The sequence below is a fragment of the Chenopodium quinoa genome, unplaced genomic scaffold (assembly GCF_001683475.1).
Source record: "Chenopodium quinoa cultivar QQ74 unplaced genomic scaffold, ASM168347v1, whole genome shotgun sequence".
Classification (NCBI taxonomy): domain Eukaryota; kingdom Viridiplantae; phylum Streptophyta; class Magnoliopsida; order Caryophyllales; family Amaranthaceae; genus Chenopodium; species Chenopodium quinoa.
Window position 1 is genome coordinate 2082319 of NW_018742980.1, and position 14882 is coordinate 2097200.

Below are 14882 nucleotides of genomic sequence, written 5' to 3' on the forward strand. Positions count from 1 at the left end.
CACCTCCTTCCTTCCGCCGGAAAACGCCCCACCCCCTTCCCGCCCTTCCCCCGCCCCCGGAAAATGCCAACAACCCTGCCCCACCCTCGAAAGCCGCAAACCCATCAATTTACAACAGCAATGCATCAGACCACCGCCAACAACCACTTTCCTCTCACGTAAATGACAACAACAAATTTCCGACAACCGCAACAACAACCGCATCAATTCCACCAAGCTCAAACCTCCACAAATTCCGCCTATCAGTCACCAACCGAACCACCAAAACAAAATGCAATCTGCAATTCGCTACCCAATTTTATCAATTTGAACCGCCAATTTAAAAAAGGGCAAGGAATTAAAGGAGCGGGGGTGCTGAGGTAGAGGCGAGGGAAGCGGAGGGTAGGTTATGGGCTGGTTGTGGGTTGTATTGGTGGTGTGTTGAGGGCGGGTGCTGGTGTTGGTAGGTTGAGAAGCGTCGCTGGTGGTGGGTTGAGGGAGGTTGACTGCTCAAGTGTTGATGCCGAGAGTTATGGTGGGAAGGAAGGGGAAAGGGTTTGGTGGGATCGTCGGGGTCTGGGTCGTTTGTTGGTGGTGGGGGCTGGAGTGACTAGGCCGTCGGCCGGTGGTGGGGCTGGTGCGACTATGCTGGTTGGGAAGGGGAGTGGTTTCAGGTTTTTTTTATTATTTAATTTTTATTTTCTTTTTATTATTTGTTGGACCATTAAACGTGTGACATGTGGCAATTTAAAAAATTAAAAAAAAAATTCACCTTTTCTTCAGGTCACTGGTCATTTAGACCTATTAAAAGAAAACACTGCCCATTGGGATTATTCAAGAATAAGTCATAGTTGGGATTAATAAAAGTAAATGAGCCAAAGTTGGGATTAATAATACCAATTTTTCCTTATATTAATCTTTATGTTGAAAATTGTATAAAATATGGGCATAATAAATCCATTCCATCCTAAGTGATAGTGATAGTTACATTTTGAGTTACATTTTTACATGGCACTGATAGAAATCTATATGTTGAAGAAGGATTTTCCCGAAAGCAAAAGTAAGAACAAGTAAATTGCTCAAAATAGCATGTTTAATTACTTGAACTTATTTTACTATTTCTTGCTCAAATAGATGTTTTTATGAACTTTTCATAAATCATCAATAACATAATACTAAAAGCAAACTGGCATGACACTTGTCATGTTCTGATTAAAAAATTTCCCGCCACTGTCACTTTCCTTTTTTTTTTTTTGTTTCTTTTTTCCAATTCTTCATGCAGATATACCCTATTATATCTAACTTTCAATTTGGCAACTATATTCTAAGTATATTCTATATGCTTTCAATGAAAATATTTTAACAAATCTTTCATATACATTATAATAGGTATTTTCTATAATAAAACATATACTAGGTATGTAAGGTAATATTATTAGAATAATGTACTACTCCCATACTCTGTATCATTCTACATCATATTTTTTCATTTGAAATTTTTTTTGCTCTAACCAGGATTAACACTTTAACTTTTTTTTTTTTTTTGAAAGAAGATTAACACTTTAACTTTTATTATATATTTGTTGATTTATTTATAATAATAACACTACAATTCAATAACTAAAAAAAAAAAAAAAAAAAAAAAAACCTTGATTATTAATTGCCACAAAAAGTAAGTCACTTAAATTTGTATAAAACACTTATGCAGGTCAAACTATGCTATAAAATATTGTGGCAGTCAAAACATGCCAACAAAATAGGGGCATATGGAGTATATAAGTACATTGCACGGGTTATAAATAACATAAAATTTTATTCTTATATAAAATCCTATAATCATGAAATTTGTGTTTTCTTAAATGTTTAATGATCAATACGAGTAACTTTTGATATCAATATAACATAAAATTCAAGTTAGTTTTTCTAAAAAGAAATTCAAGTATTTGTTTCAATTAAAAATATTGTTTTTTTTTAAATTATTGTTAAATTAACATAGTAATTCATAATTAGGTTAAGTAAAAACCGTGCGTTGCACGGGACCTTAAACTAGTTATATATAATTAAGAAAACATCAAGCAAATATACTGGTTATTTCTTCAATAATTATGAGATATCTCATTCATTTCCGAGAATGAGCTAGTAAGTTAGTTAGCTATGAATCACCAATTCTTACCCGGTGTTTGGTATCAACAATATCCATTCAAAATCTTTGTATATTTCTCACATGACATATATATATATATATATAGGAACACATTAGTTTTGTAAAAGGAGAAAAATCTAGTCAACACTCTTTAGAAACTATTAGACATTTCTAGGTTGTTCTACAAGGTTTCTAACCCATTATAAATTTAAGGAACTTCGGGTCCATATGTCCGAGAGTTCTATGTTCAATTTACACATCATTTTAATAATCCATCTTCATGTATTACTATGTCCACTAAACAATTATCCCTTACTAAAAAAATATTTACAAATATGAAACCTTCACTTTAAATAAATTAAAGTAACTTAATTCAAATAAATTAATCATCCATCTACACATTTCAAAAGTAAAAGGTAATAAAAAGACATGACTTAATTAGTTCAAGTTGTACTCAAAACATACCTTAGTTGATATACTCAATTATACTGGCCAAAACAAAGCTTAGGAAACAAAAGGAGCCACATAAGCTCACAAGATTAACATGTCATATGTCAGTGAAAAATTAATAATATACTTATCTAGCAAATGTACACATTTTAAGTTCAATAAAAATGTTAAGTTAACAAGAATTAATACCAATAATGATTCTTCCTTTTAGACTCAAGCTAATAGGAATACTCATAAACTAAACTTAGCACATTCTCCATGCTCAACCAAACAGTTGCTTAGGCCTCTAGACCAAGGAAAACATTTAACACATTGAAACAATCAAAACCAAACAAACCTTCCGTGATCAAAACGAAAAATAATAAATCCATAATCAAACATGATTTAACAATGAACATAAAAGATATAAGCAGAAAGTAATGTACCTGTAACTTGCTAAGTTTGTCATAGATATATAAACTCTCATGGAGTTTTCTCCCTAATACACTTACCAAGGTGAGTTAAGCTAATTTTCTAGTTAGTCTTAAATTTAAATCAACTCACCCACATTGCTAGGCAACACATCATAATATACATGCATAATAAAGGGCAATTTATAGACATATTTGTAAATTTCGAATTTATTAACAACAACAAAATTTATAAACAACATCATAGGCAACCTGCATAATAAAGGGCACTTTATAGACATATTTGTAAGTTTTTAAATCAACTCACCCACATTGAGATGGCACTTCCCTCAACCCACTCAACATCAAAGGGTACAAGGCACATATCTTTAATTCAACATGACCTTGTAGGCACTAAATCAGTGACACAGGGAGGGAAAAAAAAAAAAAAAAAACTCAGCTTTATGATTACATCAAAGTATTTGCATCATCATTAAATCCTATTACACATATCTAACAATCAAGCTCTAGTGCTTAATTCAAGAAGGATTAGATTAACTTTTTATGTATTTCGTAGGAATTTAGCTAAATCCAAAAAAATAAATCTACAGCTATTAAAACAGTTGTCACTCAATTATGACGGTAAATCATAGATAATTGAAAGCAACATGTATATATTTGATCATCGATCATGACCAAGAATTTAAAAATTCCAAAAGGGTCAGGCCAGCAATTGCATTTATAATTAACATTATTGAATATTTAGTTCAAAATAAACATACTATGATCATCTTCATATTGTAACCGAGATTGATAATGAAACCACCAAACTGATTTCATTCCAAAAAGAATAAATATTTAAATGAGACAAAATAGCCGAAACAAATCGAATAGCCCATATCCCATATTCATTAGACTTCATACTTCATTTCAATACAAAAATATCACTGAACATGTTAATTGATAAACAAGTCTAACACCCTATAATTAATTTAATTCAAGTAGGACAATAACAATATGACAATATCAATAAAAATAAGATGAAAAAAAAATAGGGAGACCTGAATGAATGTATGATAAGGATAACAATCTGATAGGAGATTATGGCTGATTTCGTCTGCTCAATCGGTTAGGGGGATTATGGCTGATTTCGCCTGCTCAATCGGTTAGGGCTGGTGCTAATAACGTGTTGTCAAACAGAAAGAATTCATAGAGAATAGGATCAATCAATTATTCTATAGAATGGGGATATATATACATATAATATAAATAGGGTTTGCTTAGATAATAATAAACCCTAAATCTTGAATATTCCGGATCGATACAACGAGGATAATGGATATCCACACAATATTTCATAACAATAAGAAAATATTACTTTATATTTGTAGCCTATATATAGTTCAATTTTTTATATTCCATAGGATTTGTTTTTATTTTTACAACAACTAAATAAAATTCAATTATTTGTTTCAAGTAATAAAAAGAAATTTCCTCCATACATAAGAATAAAAAAAATACATACTATTATTATTCAAAAAAAATAAAATATAAATACATACTATTAAATTTATAAGACCCTAATATTTGGACAAAATAAATAAGTAAATACATATAAGGCCCCAATATATTAGTTTGCCCTGAGCCTGTGAAATCTCATAAACGGCCCTAAGTATGTGGGCTAATTGACTTGCTATTTTCCCTTGGCAAGAGTCAAGCTACATTATCACTCCATTAATTCAAATTTGTTTTACATGTATATGTTTTCGCTTTGTTTATATTTACATTATCCCTATTATTGACTCTATACTTAACATACCCCTATTACTCCTTTCAAACATCATTGCACATAATTTTATATTTTGAGCCATACAGACTATGTCACCGTAGTGTAAAACTTAACCTATTGATAATTATTTCGCCTTATAATTTCATAGTTGATTGTGGGAACAAATCTCACTAGAAGTTCTTTGGGGGTGTGAATTTCCTTAACCTTCCCTCTTTCTCTTAATGAGTTTGACTTAGATTGGATTTATTTGCTAGAGATACTCATTTTGTATACCCTGTAAATAAACTATGTCCCATGTTCCTTTCAGTTTGAGCAAAAAAATATTTCTTTTTTTTTTTTTTTTTTTTTTTTTGAGGAAACGAGGATAAGATTAAGTTAAGTTAAAGTAGTTCACAGATAGTTGTTGGATGCCCACAGGTGATCTCAAAATTACATCCTGGATACTAGTTTGTTGCCCAAAAGAAACTAAGTCTTTGGCTAAAGCATTAATATAGACAATTGGAGGAGTATCTAAATTACAAATTTGGAACATTAAATCTTGATCTCCTCTGGCATGCTTAGCAAGGATGTCAGCCACCTTGTTCTGTCCTCGATCCTCATAGATGATCTTGACATCAGTTAGAAGCTCCAGCTGCCGCCTGCAATTAAGAATGGAAGATGTTAGAAAGTTAGCACTGTGAGATTGACAAATTTCCTCCACCGTTCCCTTGTTATCTGATTGTGTAATACAGTTCGACCATCCTTTATCATGTAACCAGTTCAGAGCTAAAGATATGGCTTTAATTTCTGCTTCCCCTGGTGATGGTGTATGACCCTTCTAGAGGAAGCCACCAAACCATGTGCCTGTGTGGTCCCTGCAAACAGCTGCACACCCAGGTTCTTTTATACTATGAATGTAAAAGGCATCAACATTGATTTTTAGGAAGTTTGAGGGAGGGGGAACCCAAGCACAAGTACCAAGATTTGATTTCTAAGTGGTTTTTGAGGTTGAGAAAAACCATCCAGATGCAATGGGTTTTAGATTTTTGAGAGGAAGTGTTTTTGTTTGAGAAAATCCAGTCATTTCTTCTTCGCCATATTGCCCAAAGAGCAAAAACAAAGATGATCTTCCATGGAATTCCATTGTGGGAGGGAGCTTGATATTTCAGGTTTCTGACCAGCCATTATTGGAAAGGTTGGTTGTGCTGATGTAGGAGATGGTTTGGCAGATTAATATCTTGCCAAAATTCAGCAGCTCTAGGGCAGGTAAAGAATAGGTGCATATTATTCTCTGGGTGTTTGGGCAGAAGGGGCATGCATCTGAGAAAGCTAGGTTTCTGAGGTGGAGGTTATCCTTTGTTGGCAATCTGTTGTGAGCTGCTTGCCAAAGCATCCCAAGGGTGATCTTCTTGGTGAATTCTATGATTCCAAGGGCGTCTGTGAGAGGTAAGCCAAGCAGAAGATATACTATATTTAGATATCTCTTCTAAATCATGTTTTATCATGTTTAGATATACTATATTTATATATAATTTGTGAGTATATATTTTCCCTTTATTCTTAGTCATTTTCAAGGTATCGAACACGTGACCTTTGAAATGAAAAGTAAGAATTTAAATTCCATTCCAATATAACATCTTTAATAATATTTCAAAATGAAAATTAATACATTCCAATGAATTTTTTATGTAAAAGATTTAGACAAGTTGTTAGACCTCTAATAGTTTTACCATAATAATGGTTGTATATTATAGACATCTTATCTTAACCCAACTCATTCTTAGTTGGTAAGCTATTGATTTCATTTCTAAACTTTTAAGGTTCTAGTTTCAAACGTCAAACAATTACCTAGCACGCCATAACGTCATATTTTTCCCACTACAAAAGTTTTTGAAAAGCAAGACCCTGGAATATTGCTTGGGACACATACTAGTTATCTAAAGTTATCAATATTTTCGAAATAAAAACTTTTCATATATTTTCAATCTTCATCCTCTACTCCCTCTCTCTATCTTTACTATTTTTCTATCTCTCTCTCCAAGTTTCATCCAATATCAACCTTTTTTTTTTTTTTTTGTAAGCAAGGAGCATTAATTAAACATCAAACGAGTTTGTTACAGCATTGTTTTTAGCAAGAAGAGTTGTTACATGAGTACAGTCATCCAAAATGTTACAAACACCCAGAGTATCAGTAGCAGGCATGTCTTTTAGGATTAAGTTTTTACAGACCAAAGGAGGATTACAATAAGTTTCGGTCTTGTACAAAAGATCAATCCTTCTCCTAGCTTTCTTTGCTAGCGCATCCACCGTTCCATTAGCATTTCTTCCTTCAAACTTCAGCTCGCGCTATACATGTTAGTTGGTGCAGGAGTAGCCTGCATTTGTGAAGTAAAGTTGTTAGCGCACAAGCTGGTCTCGTGTTTTGGCATTGAATCAGATCAGGTAGCTGTTTGCAGTAAGTAAAGATGATGCAATTTTTCCAACCATGTGTTTTGATTTGCGTAGCAGCTAGCAAGATAGCCTGTAGTTCTCCTTCAAGGGCACTAGAATAGTACATTTTCGTAGCTGCTCCCTATACCCATTGTCCACGGTAGTCCCTGTATATTATAGCATAGTCGGTTTCTTGAGTATTGCAAAGGAATAAAGCATCAATATTTAGTTTTAGAACATCTTTTATGGGAGGTGTCCATTGGTCGAATAAGGGCTTTAGGGAGGTAGTAGTGGCTTTTTGTGAGTAAAACCACTTTGCCACAGCCCTGTACAGGTCATTTTTTCGGTGTGTTTGGGGTTTTTTTTTAAAAAAAATACCTAGGAGTTCCTTCTTTTCCAAATGCTCCACGGAGATAAGGCAAAAAGAATGTTATGAATAGAAATTTTAGTATTTTTTAGATTATCAATGAGCCATGAATAGGGGTGGTTATTGGGAGGGTCGGTGCAGGTCATTAGCGGGGCGGGTCATGATGAATATTTAGTGGGTCATGATGAATATTTTCTTCTCTGTTTAGAAATTTCCAGAAAATGCGACGATGACGATTCCGATTCGATTTGGCCGAGTCACATTCCGAATTCGACTATGACTCGGACTCCTTCCGCGATCGCACCAGACACCGCTGGCGAAGCAACAGCCGCCGCCGAAAACGAAGATTCCGGCGACCGGAGGAAGAAGAAGGTTTCTGAGGAAGAGATAATGGAATACCTCGCGAAGAAGGCACAGAAGAAGGCCATGATAACAAACCTTTTTGATAACAGGAAGCTCTGACTTCAACCAATAAGACAATGTATGAGGCTTCTTCTCGGAATGTTCTAGACTCTGGAGAACTCTGAGCGCGCTTCAATGGAGGAGAGAGAAAGGTGGGCGAAAGAATAGAGGAGAAGAAAGAGAAAATGGAAGTGTGAGTTGGCTGACCCTTACCATTATTATTGGGCTTTTTATTTTAATTTTTAAATTATTGGGCTATAAAATAAAACCCTATAAAAGCCCTATAAAATAAGACCATATAAAAGCCCTGTCCATCAAAAAAATCAAAGGGTCAAAACCCTTTAATATTAGGCCCGACCCTTTTGTCATTGGGTAGCCCTACCCAATAACCAGGCCTAGCCATGAGATAGAGTCGATAAAGTTATCAATTGGATAGGAATAATTTCCCATAGTTCAATAGCTTTTCGACTTTCTCTAAAAAGAGGGTTCTAGTTTCTACTTCGTTTTGGAAAAAACCACACTACATAGAGATGCTTTGGATTCGTTTATTAAGATTGACATTAGTGGGTAAACGATCCCAAGTTAATTGCCATAAAAAGAATCTCATTTTCATATGATCGGGCGCTTTTCATATTTCTTTCCAAACATCTTTGTCATTATAATTAGAAATCTTTTTCGTAAGTTATTACTTTGTGAATTTTATTTCTTTGTTTTTTCATAAAAGTGGTATTAATGTGTTTACAATTTAATTAATTTCCATTTATAAATATTGACATAAATCATTGAATATTTTTTATAGTGTTAAAAAACATTTTCGATCTTTTTTGTGGTTTCAAAACTCAAAATTTCCAAAATAATATGCAAATTTTGAGTAATCTATCAATACACATAACTATACATATATATGTGCAATATAATATACAATATATACATATAGTTTCATATAATTTGTTAAATTATAAATTATTTTAATATTATTTGTTTCATGCAATGTTTTATATTTTATTAATTAGATTTGCCCACAATAGAAGATTCTTGTTTGGCTTTATTAGTTCTTTCATCCTCTAATTTACAAATTTGTATTCTTCTAAAACTTTTCTATTCAACTCAATTCTAGAATCTATATTTGCATTTTTTCTACTCCCTTAAAATATTACTTTTCACATACATCAAAACTCAATCACTCTATACACATGCTTTTCATCATTAATCTGAACATTTAAGTCTAAGGATCTTTTGTTGATCCTTCATTACCAGAGCAATTTGATAAATAAATTTCATCAAAACATGTAGGCTCACAAAAGAAAACACATGGTTTTGTTGTTTGTCCCATAGACTTTTGATTATTTAAAAAGTCCATTATACAACTTTTTAGAATCTCAAAACTGAATTATACTAAAAACTTCTCCATAACGACTATCATACTCAATTAAATTCGCATTTAAAAATTTCAAATCAGTATAAATAGTGAAATCTTCAGTGTACCACCATTTGTTTATGCATACAGGCATACAACAAGAAAAATACAATTTTTGCTTATAAATCAAAAGATTAACCTCAATATTTTCACTAATAAAAACATTAACAATCTTGAAACAACCCTTATATTCATGTGGTTCTCCACCTAAATTTAGAATATTTCTTATCCAAATAGCATTTCCAACCCCCATTAGCCGCAAGATACCTTAAAAATATAACCAACAACCATGTATCTCCTATGAAAATCAACATCAATTTCAGAGAGTAATTGAAATTTTTTCATTACCAGAAACTGAATTAGGGTCAATTTCTTTTAGAAAAAATGAAAACTAATAATCCCACTTTTGTTCCATCTTCCAAAAATAATCACACCTTTCGATTATTCCAAAACAATCTTACCTTTCACCCTAATCTTCTTCTAACAATCCCTGGCCGGTTGGATTGTTTTGTGTAAACGGAATACACATAGGCGAAACATAAGGTGGACTAAAAGGAGTCTCGGCACTCCCTAATTTACAAATTTGAAAAATAATAAGGTAAAGATGTTTTTTTTAAAACAAATTAAAGTCTTAATTAATTTTTTAAAAGTTAAAAGAAAATTTTTGTTCTCGTAAAAAATAATTTTTTAATTCCGTCCTTGAGAATACGGACACAACACAGTCACATGTACAAATGAAGTAACATAGCTATATGCTTCATACAATTGCTTCATAGGTCTAAACTCATCACTCATAAACACTTATAGAACAAATTCATTACATTCCAAACATCCACACACATTAGCTAGCATTCATGAGTTATCCCTTTCACCAAGCAGCCACCAAATATAAGTGGGTCAGCCATTAATACAACTTCAAAACATTAATTTATGAAAGGTAAACTTCAATTCTCTTCTAGAGTTTTAGGCCAAATGTAGAAACAAGTTGCGTGGAAATTGAATATCTACTTGAAACCAACGTGAACAGAGCAGTTGGGCAGCGACTATATATCCATTTTTTTGGTTGACCCATCTATCTTATCTTTACTTTATTTTGTTAAATAATCGATCTCAATCCACTTTGCTAGACTACGAAAATGATATCGCCATTACATGCGTCATAACCGGCATGGGTGATTAACTTTACTTTTTTAAGTGCCTCTACCAATGATTATTACGAATTATATCAATTGATTGGTGTGATCTTTTTAAAACGACAAGATCCACTACTACATGACTTCCACTTCAGCTCCTTCACGAGTCACGGTCCACAATTCTTAGTGCTAAGAGATTTCGATGATCTTCACCGTATAATCGGATATACCTTGTAAATATATAAGCTATATATCAGGTAAAAAGTACAATCATTGTACTGGAGGTGATCAACATCAGTCCGGCCTATTAGTCTAATCCGATCTGGCCTAGCTTGAATATACGACGGGTTTAGACAAACTTAATCACGCATTTTTAGTTAACTGGAATCCGGTCTGAAAAAAGCCCGCAAAACTCGCTTGGGCCTGACAAACCCATACTTTTTTGCAAGTTTGGGCACAAGATATGATGTTAAGTCCTGGCCCGGCCAAGTCCGAATTTTTTATCACCTCTACATTGTACATAAATAACTTCTCTTTTATCTAAAATGTTTTGCAAGTGTTGCAATATACATGTGTTTGTTTTCCAATATGCACGACTTTAATTTGTTATTTCGTATTATTAGATTTCATTGTTTAGAATGCAGTGATGAACGAGTTTATGGCATACGTTGTGCTTATCATCATGGATTCGTTTCTCAGAATTATAAGAAATCATTTTCTTAGAAGTAAGCACGAGCTGAGGGATCAAACATGTAATCTCTAGCACATGTAGAAGAAAATCAACTAATCCATTTTTTAACCCCTATCTGTATTTAGTAGTCAGGCTTATACTGAGTATTTATTCCACATGGTATGTGTATTATTATAATGAAATCAAAGATACGGCTGAAATGTTTGAAAGATTGGAAATAAAGTCAAACATAATACACAAATATTAAAATTAGTATATAGTTGTCTCAACTTGCTACAAAGTCAAATGTAATGCATATTTTCCGAGGTCCCTGAACGGCGCAAATGCTCAATGATTCATTGTAAATAGACAATACTTTTACATTGTACTCCAATCTAAAAGTTTACCTTTAAATGAAGGAAAGCGATTCCTACACAATCTAACCATTCAAACCAAATTGACAAATAAAATTGCAAAAATATTTATCCTACAAATAGAAAGAACTAAGGAAATATGGTAAATTTAAAAGTCAGTATTATCTATTACTTAATTCAACAGATCCGAAATTAGAATACCCTAAATCTTTATATGATCCAGAAGCATTAATATTTTCATCTTCCAAAATTCGATTTTTAACTCTTTTCTTCCTCTTTGATATCTTGTAACCTCCAAACCCAACAACTAATCCAAGCACAATTATAGCTACACATAAAAGTCCAATACCAATTCCCAATCTTTGGTCCCTTTTCTTCCTTGCACCTTCCAACACCTTAAAATACCCTATCTTATTGTCATGCCCTACCTCTAGGATAGTTTGTATAGGGTAGTCCATATTGTAACAAAAACCAGAAGCATTGTTGTACAACACTCCCCAACAGGTGCAATTCACCATGCATGACTTCTCACACTCCTCAAACGACGTTGTTTTGGTGTACGCCATTAGTTCTTTGTATGGGGGCTCGACACCTGTCCTTCGTAGCTCCCGAAACTTTTTGACTTTACCATCACATAAGTCCCCAACCACTTGCTTTGGGTGACATTCCCCGGTCTGGGCCTGGGTTTGGTTGTCTAAACACGAACAACCAACCCCAGGTTTACAAAGCCCGTACAATCCACACGGACTTGGTAAATCACATGTCTTGGGTATGGCTTGATAGTCTAAAACCCAACTCGACCCAGACCAATAGTAACCTTTTAAATTCCCATCATTTTCTATCCTAACTTGCCTAGGTCCGGCTACAGATTTCTCGTAACTATTAAAAGTTTCTATATCAACAGGGGTGGACCCATTCTGATAAATCCCCATAAAACCATCCGAGCTTATCCGAACCAAAATGGGTCCCGACCCTTCAACAATACTAGCCCTAGCTTGCAAAGCACGACGCCGGTAGTACATTTGATTTGGATCCGAACTCGTAGGTTTGAACTTGGCATACAAGCCAATAAAGTTAGAACCTAAACGCATAGTATAGAGCCCATTTGAGGAAACTAATGACATGGCAGAAGTGAAATTCTGATTTTCCACAAGGGTATCAGTGGGAAAGTCAAAACTTTGCCATAAAACAAACGAAGACTTCTTCCCCTTTAAAATTCTCAAGTTAGGTGCACTACTTAGAATAACACTATCACCATCAGTGTTCGTGGACCAAAATACCCCTGAATCATGATCACTAAATACAAGGCTACCATTGAAAATGAGCTCGGTGGGTTTTCCCCATCGAGCTAACCCGGCCGAGTTTGCCTGCCAGAGGGACACACCAGACGGGACATGGACTATGGCAAGAGCTAGTTGATCTTGATTAATTCGGAGAAAACTGAGTGAGAAATTACCACTTGAATCACTCAAAAGTGGCTGGAAATTTTTTACTGTTGGATTTGGAGTTACGGTGAACCCTTTAAGTAGCTCTTGAGAAGTTGTTGCCTTTGATTCTTCAGCTAAAAGGGTAAATATTACAGCAAGAAAAGGGTAAATTATAGGAGTAAATTTCATCATTTTGTTGGTGCATTAGTGCTTAAAATGAAAAGAGAGAAAATGAAGTTGAAGATTGCGAAGAAAAATAAGCCATGTATGTGAGAAAAGATGCATAAAATTAAAACCTTTTTAAGGGCTTTAAGCACCTACAGAAGTCGGGTTTTAAAATGATGAATGTTTGGTTGGTATGTATATTTGTGTGTTTGAAGTGTGGTGAAGTTAGGCAGGTAGGATTTTAGTAATTAAATGGCCGTATCCTTGATCACTAACATGTACGAAGTACAAAGTATATGTAAGGTTTGAGATCTTTGACTTTAATTTATTCTACTAGTTGCATTTTTTGTGGGTCATATAAAATATCAATACTTTTAGATTGTGTTGTATAAGAATTGTTATTATCTGATTTTGAGATGAATTATTAGATTGTAAACATTAATGCTTGTTGATAATGATCTGATGCATCTTTTCTTATAAAACTTATTGTATTTTACCTTTTTGAAATGTGATAAAATAAATTTAATTCCAAATTACAACTAAACCATGATTATATACCTATTTATATTACAAGTAGAGTCGTATAAAACTTCCCTCAAGCAAAACTATATACTGAAATAACAATATAGTAAAAAGACTTGTTATCAAGAAGAAAAAAAAAATATGACACAAGTATATAGCAAATGTTTTGTAATTGAATTATAATGACTGTTCAAAGTTCAAATCAAAACTACACTCATAAAATGTTGATAAATTACGGAGTAATAATTATTTACTTGAATTTTATGATCATTTTATACTACTAGTTGTGGTCCCGCACGCGGTACCCCAATGGCGGTAATTATTATCGGTGAATACTGTATTCGGTGGTTCTGTTACACGGTAATTATGTTTGCGTATTGTGTGCATGTCGTAAAAATTTCAAGTATTAAAGGCAATCTAAGAGGGGAATGTTGCATTCAAAGTTATTATATGAGAAAGATGTAGCTTAAATTATGTTATTAGAAAGAAGTAATATGAATTATTATTCAAATAAATAACATCAATGTAAAGGGATCAAATCTCTACCTTCGCGTGCGGTACCCCAATGGCGTTTTTATTGTCTCTTTTCCTTCCTTCCTTCTTTCCTTTTCTCTTCTCTTTATTGTTTTTTTCGCCAAATTCTAATCCAATTTTTACGATTTATAGAGTCATTTCGTACATGATTTTGGATTTCCATCAAATGAAATACACTCTAATAATAATTCTTTCTAAGAAAGATTCGATTTCTTCTCGTCTACTTACTTTTACAATGTAATAGCATTTTTATAAAATGTCTAAACTTTTTTAAACAAATACTTACCTTACGAAGATAATATATAGTATATTACAAAATCCCTATACATTTTTTTTTATCACCATGTTTCTTAGTCATTTTAAAATGCTAAAATTATAAAGTCGATTCATGTTAGCTTTCTCTTTGTCTTGAAGTTCTTTGTATCTCGTGTTCACTCCCTCATTGTTTTTGTGTACATTTTAAAGTTAACTTTGTTGTTGTTAATATTGTTGTCGTTGCAAGTGCATTTTAAAGTTAATTTTGTTGTTGTTATTTGTGTCTAATACAAATATGTATAGCAAACACAGATACATGTACAAGAACATGAATTAAAATTGTAGCATAAGGCAGAACCCAATATATAAGCTTGAGAGAGGATAATAATAGCTATAAATAGAAACCATTATCATAACCTGATGTGATTGTAATCAGTTACTGTTCGTAAGCTACACA

At 33.2% G+C, this 14882-nt stretch overlaps 1 protein-coding gene across 1 annotated transcript; it reads right to left on the reverse strand.

The window, feature by feature from the left end:
• Positions 1–11683: 11683 nt before the first annotated feature.
• Positions 11684–13141, reverse strand: LOC110729430 (PAN domain-containing protein At5g03700-like). The gene has a single exon (XM_021909166.1). The coding sequence runs from the start codon at positions 13139–13141 to the stop codon at positions 11684–11686; it is 1458 nt and encodes a 485-aa protein (XP_021764858.1).
• Positions 13142–14882: the final 1741 nt, after the last annotated feature.

Bases quoted from the DNA above. Each gene is read 5' to 3' on its own strand.
- LOC110729430 (XM_021909166.1), bottom strand. From the start codon at position 13,141: ATGATGAAATTTACTCCTATAATTTACCCTTTTCTTGCTGTAATATTT.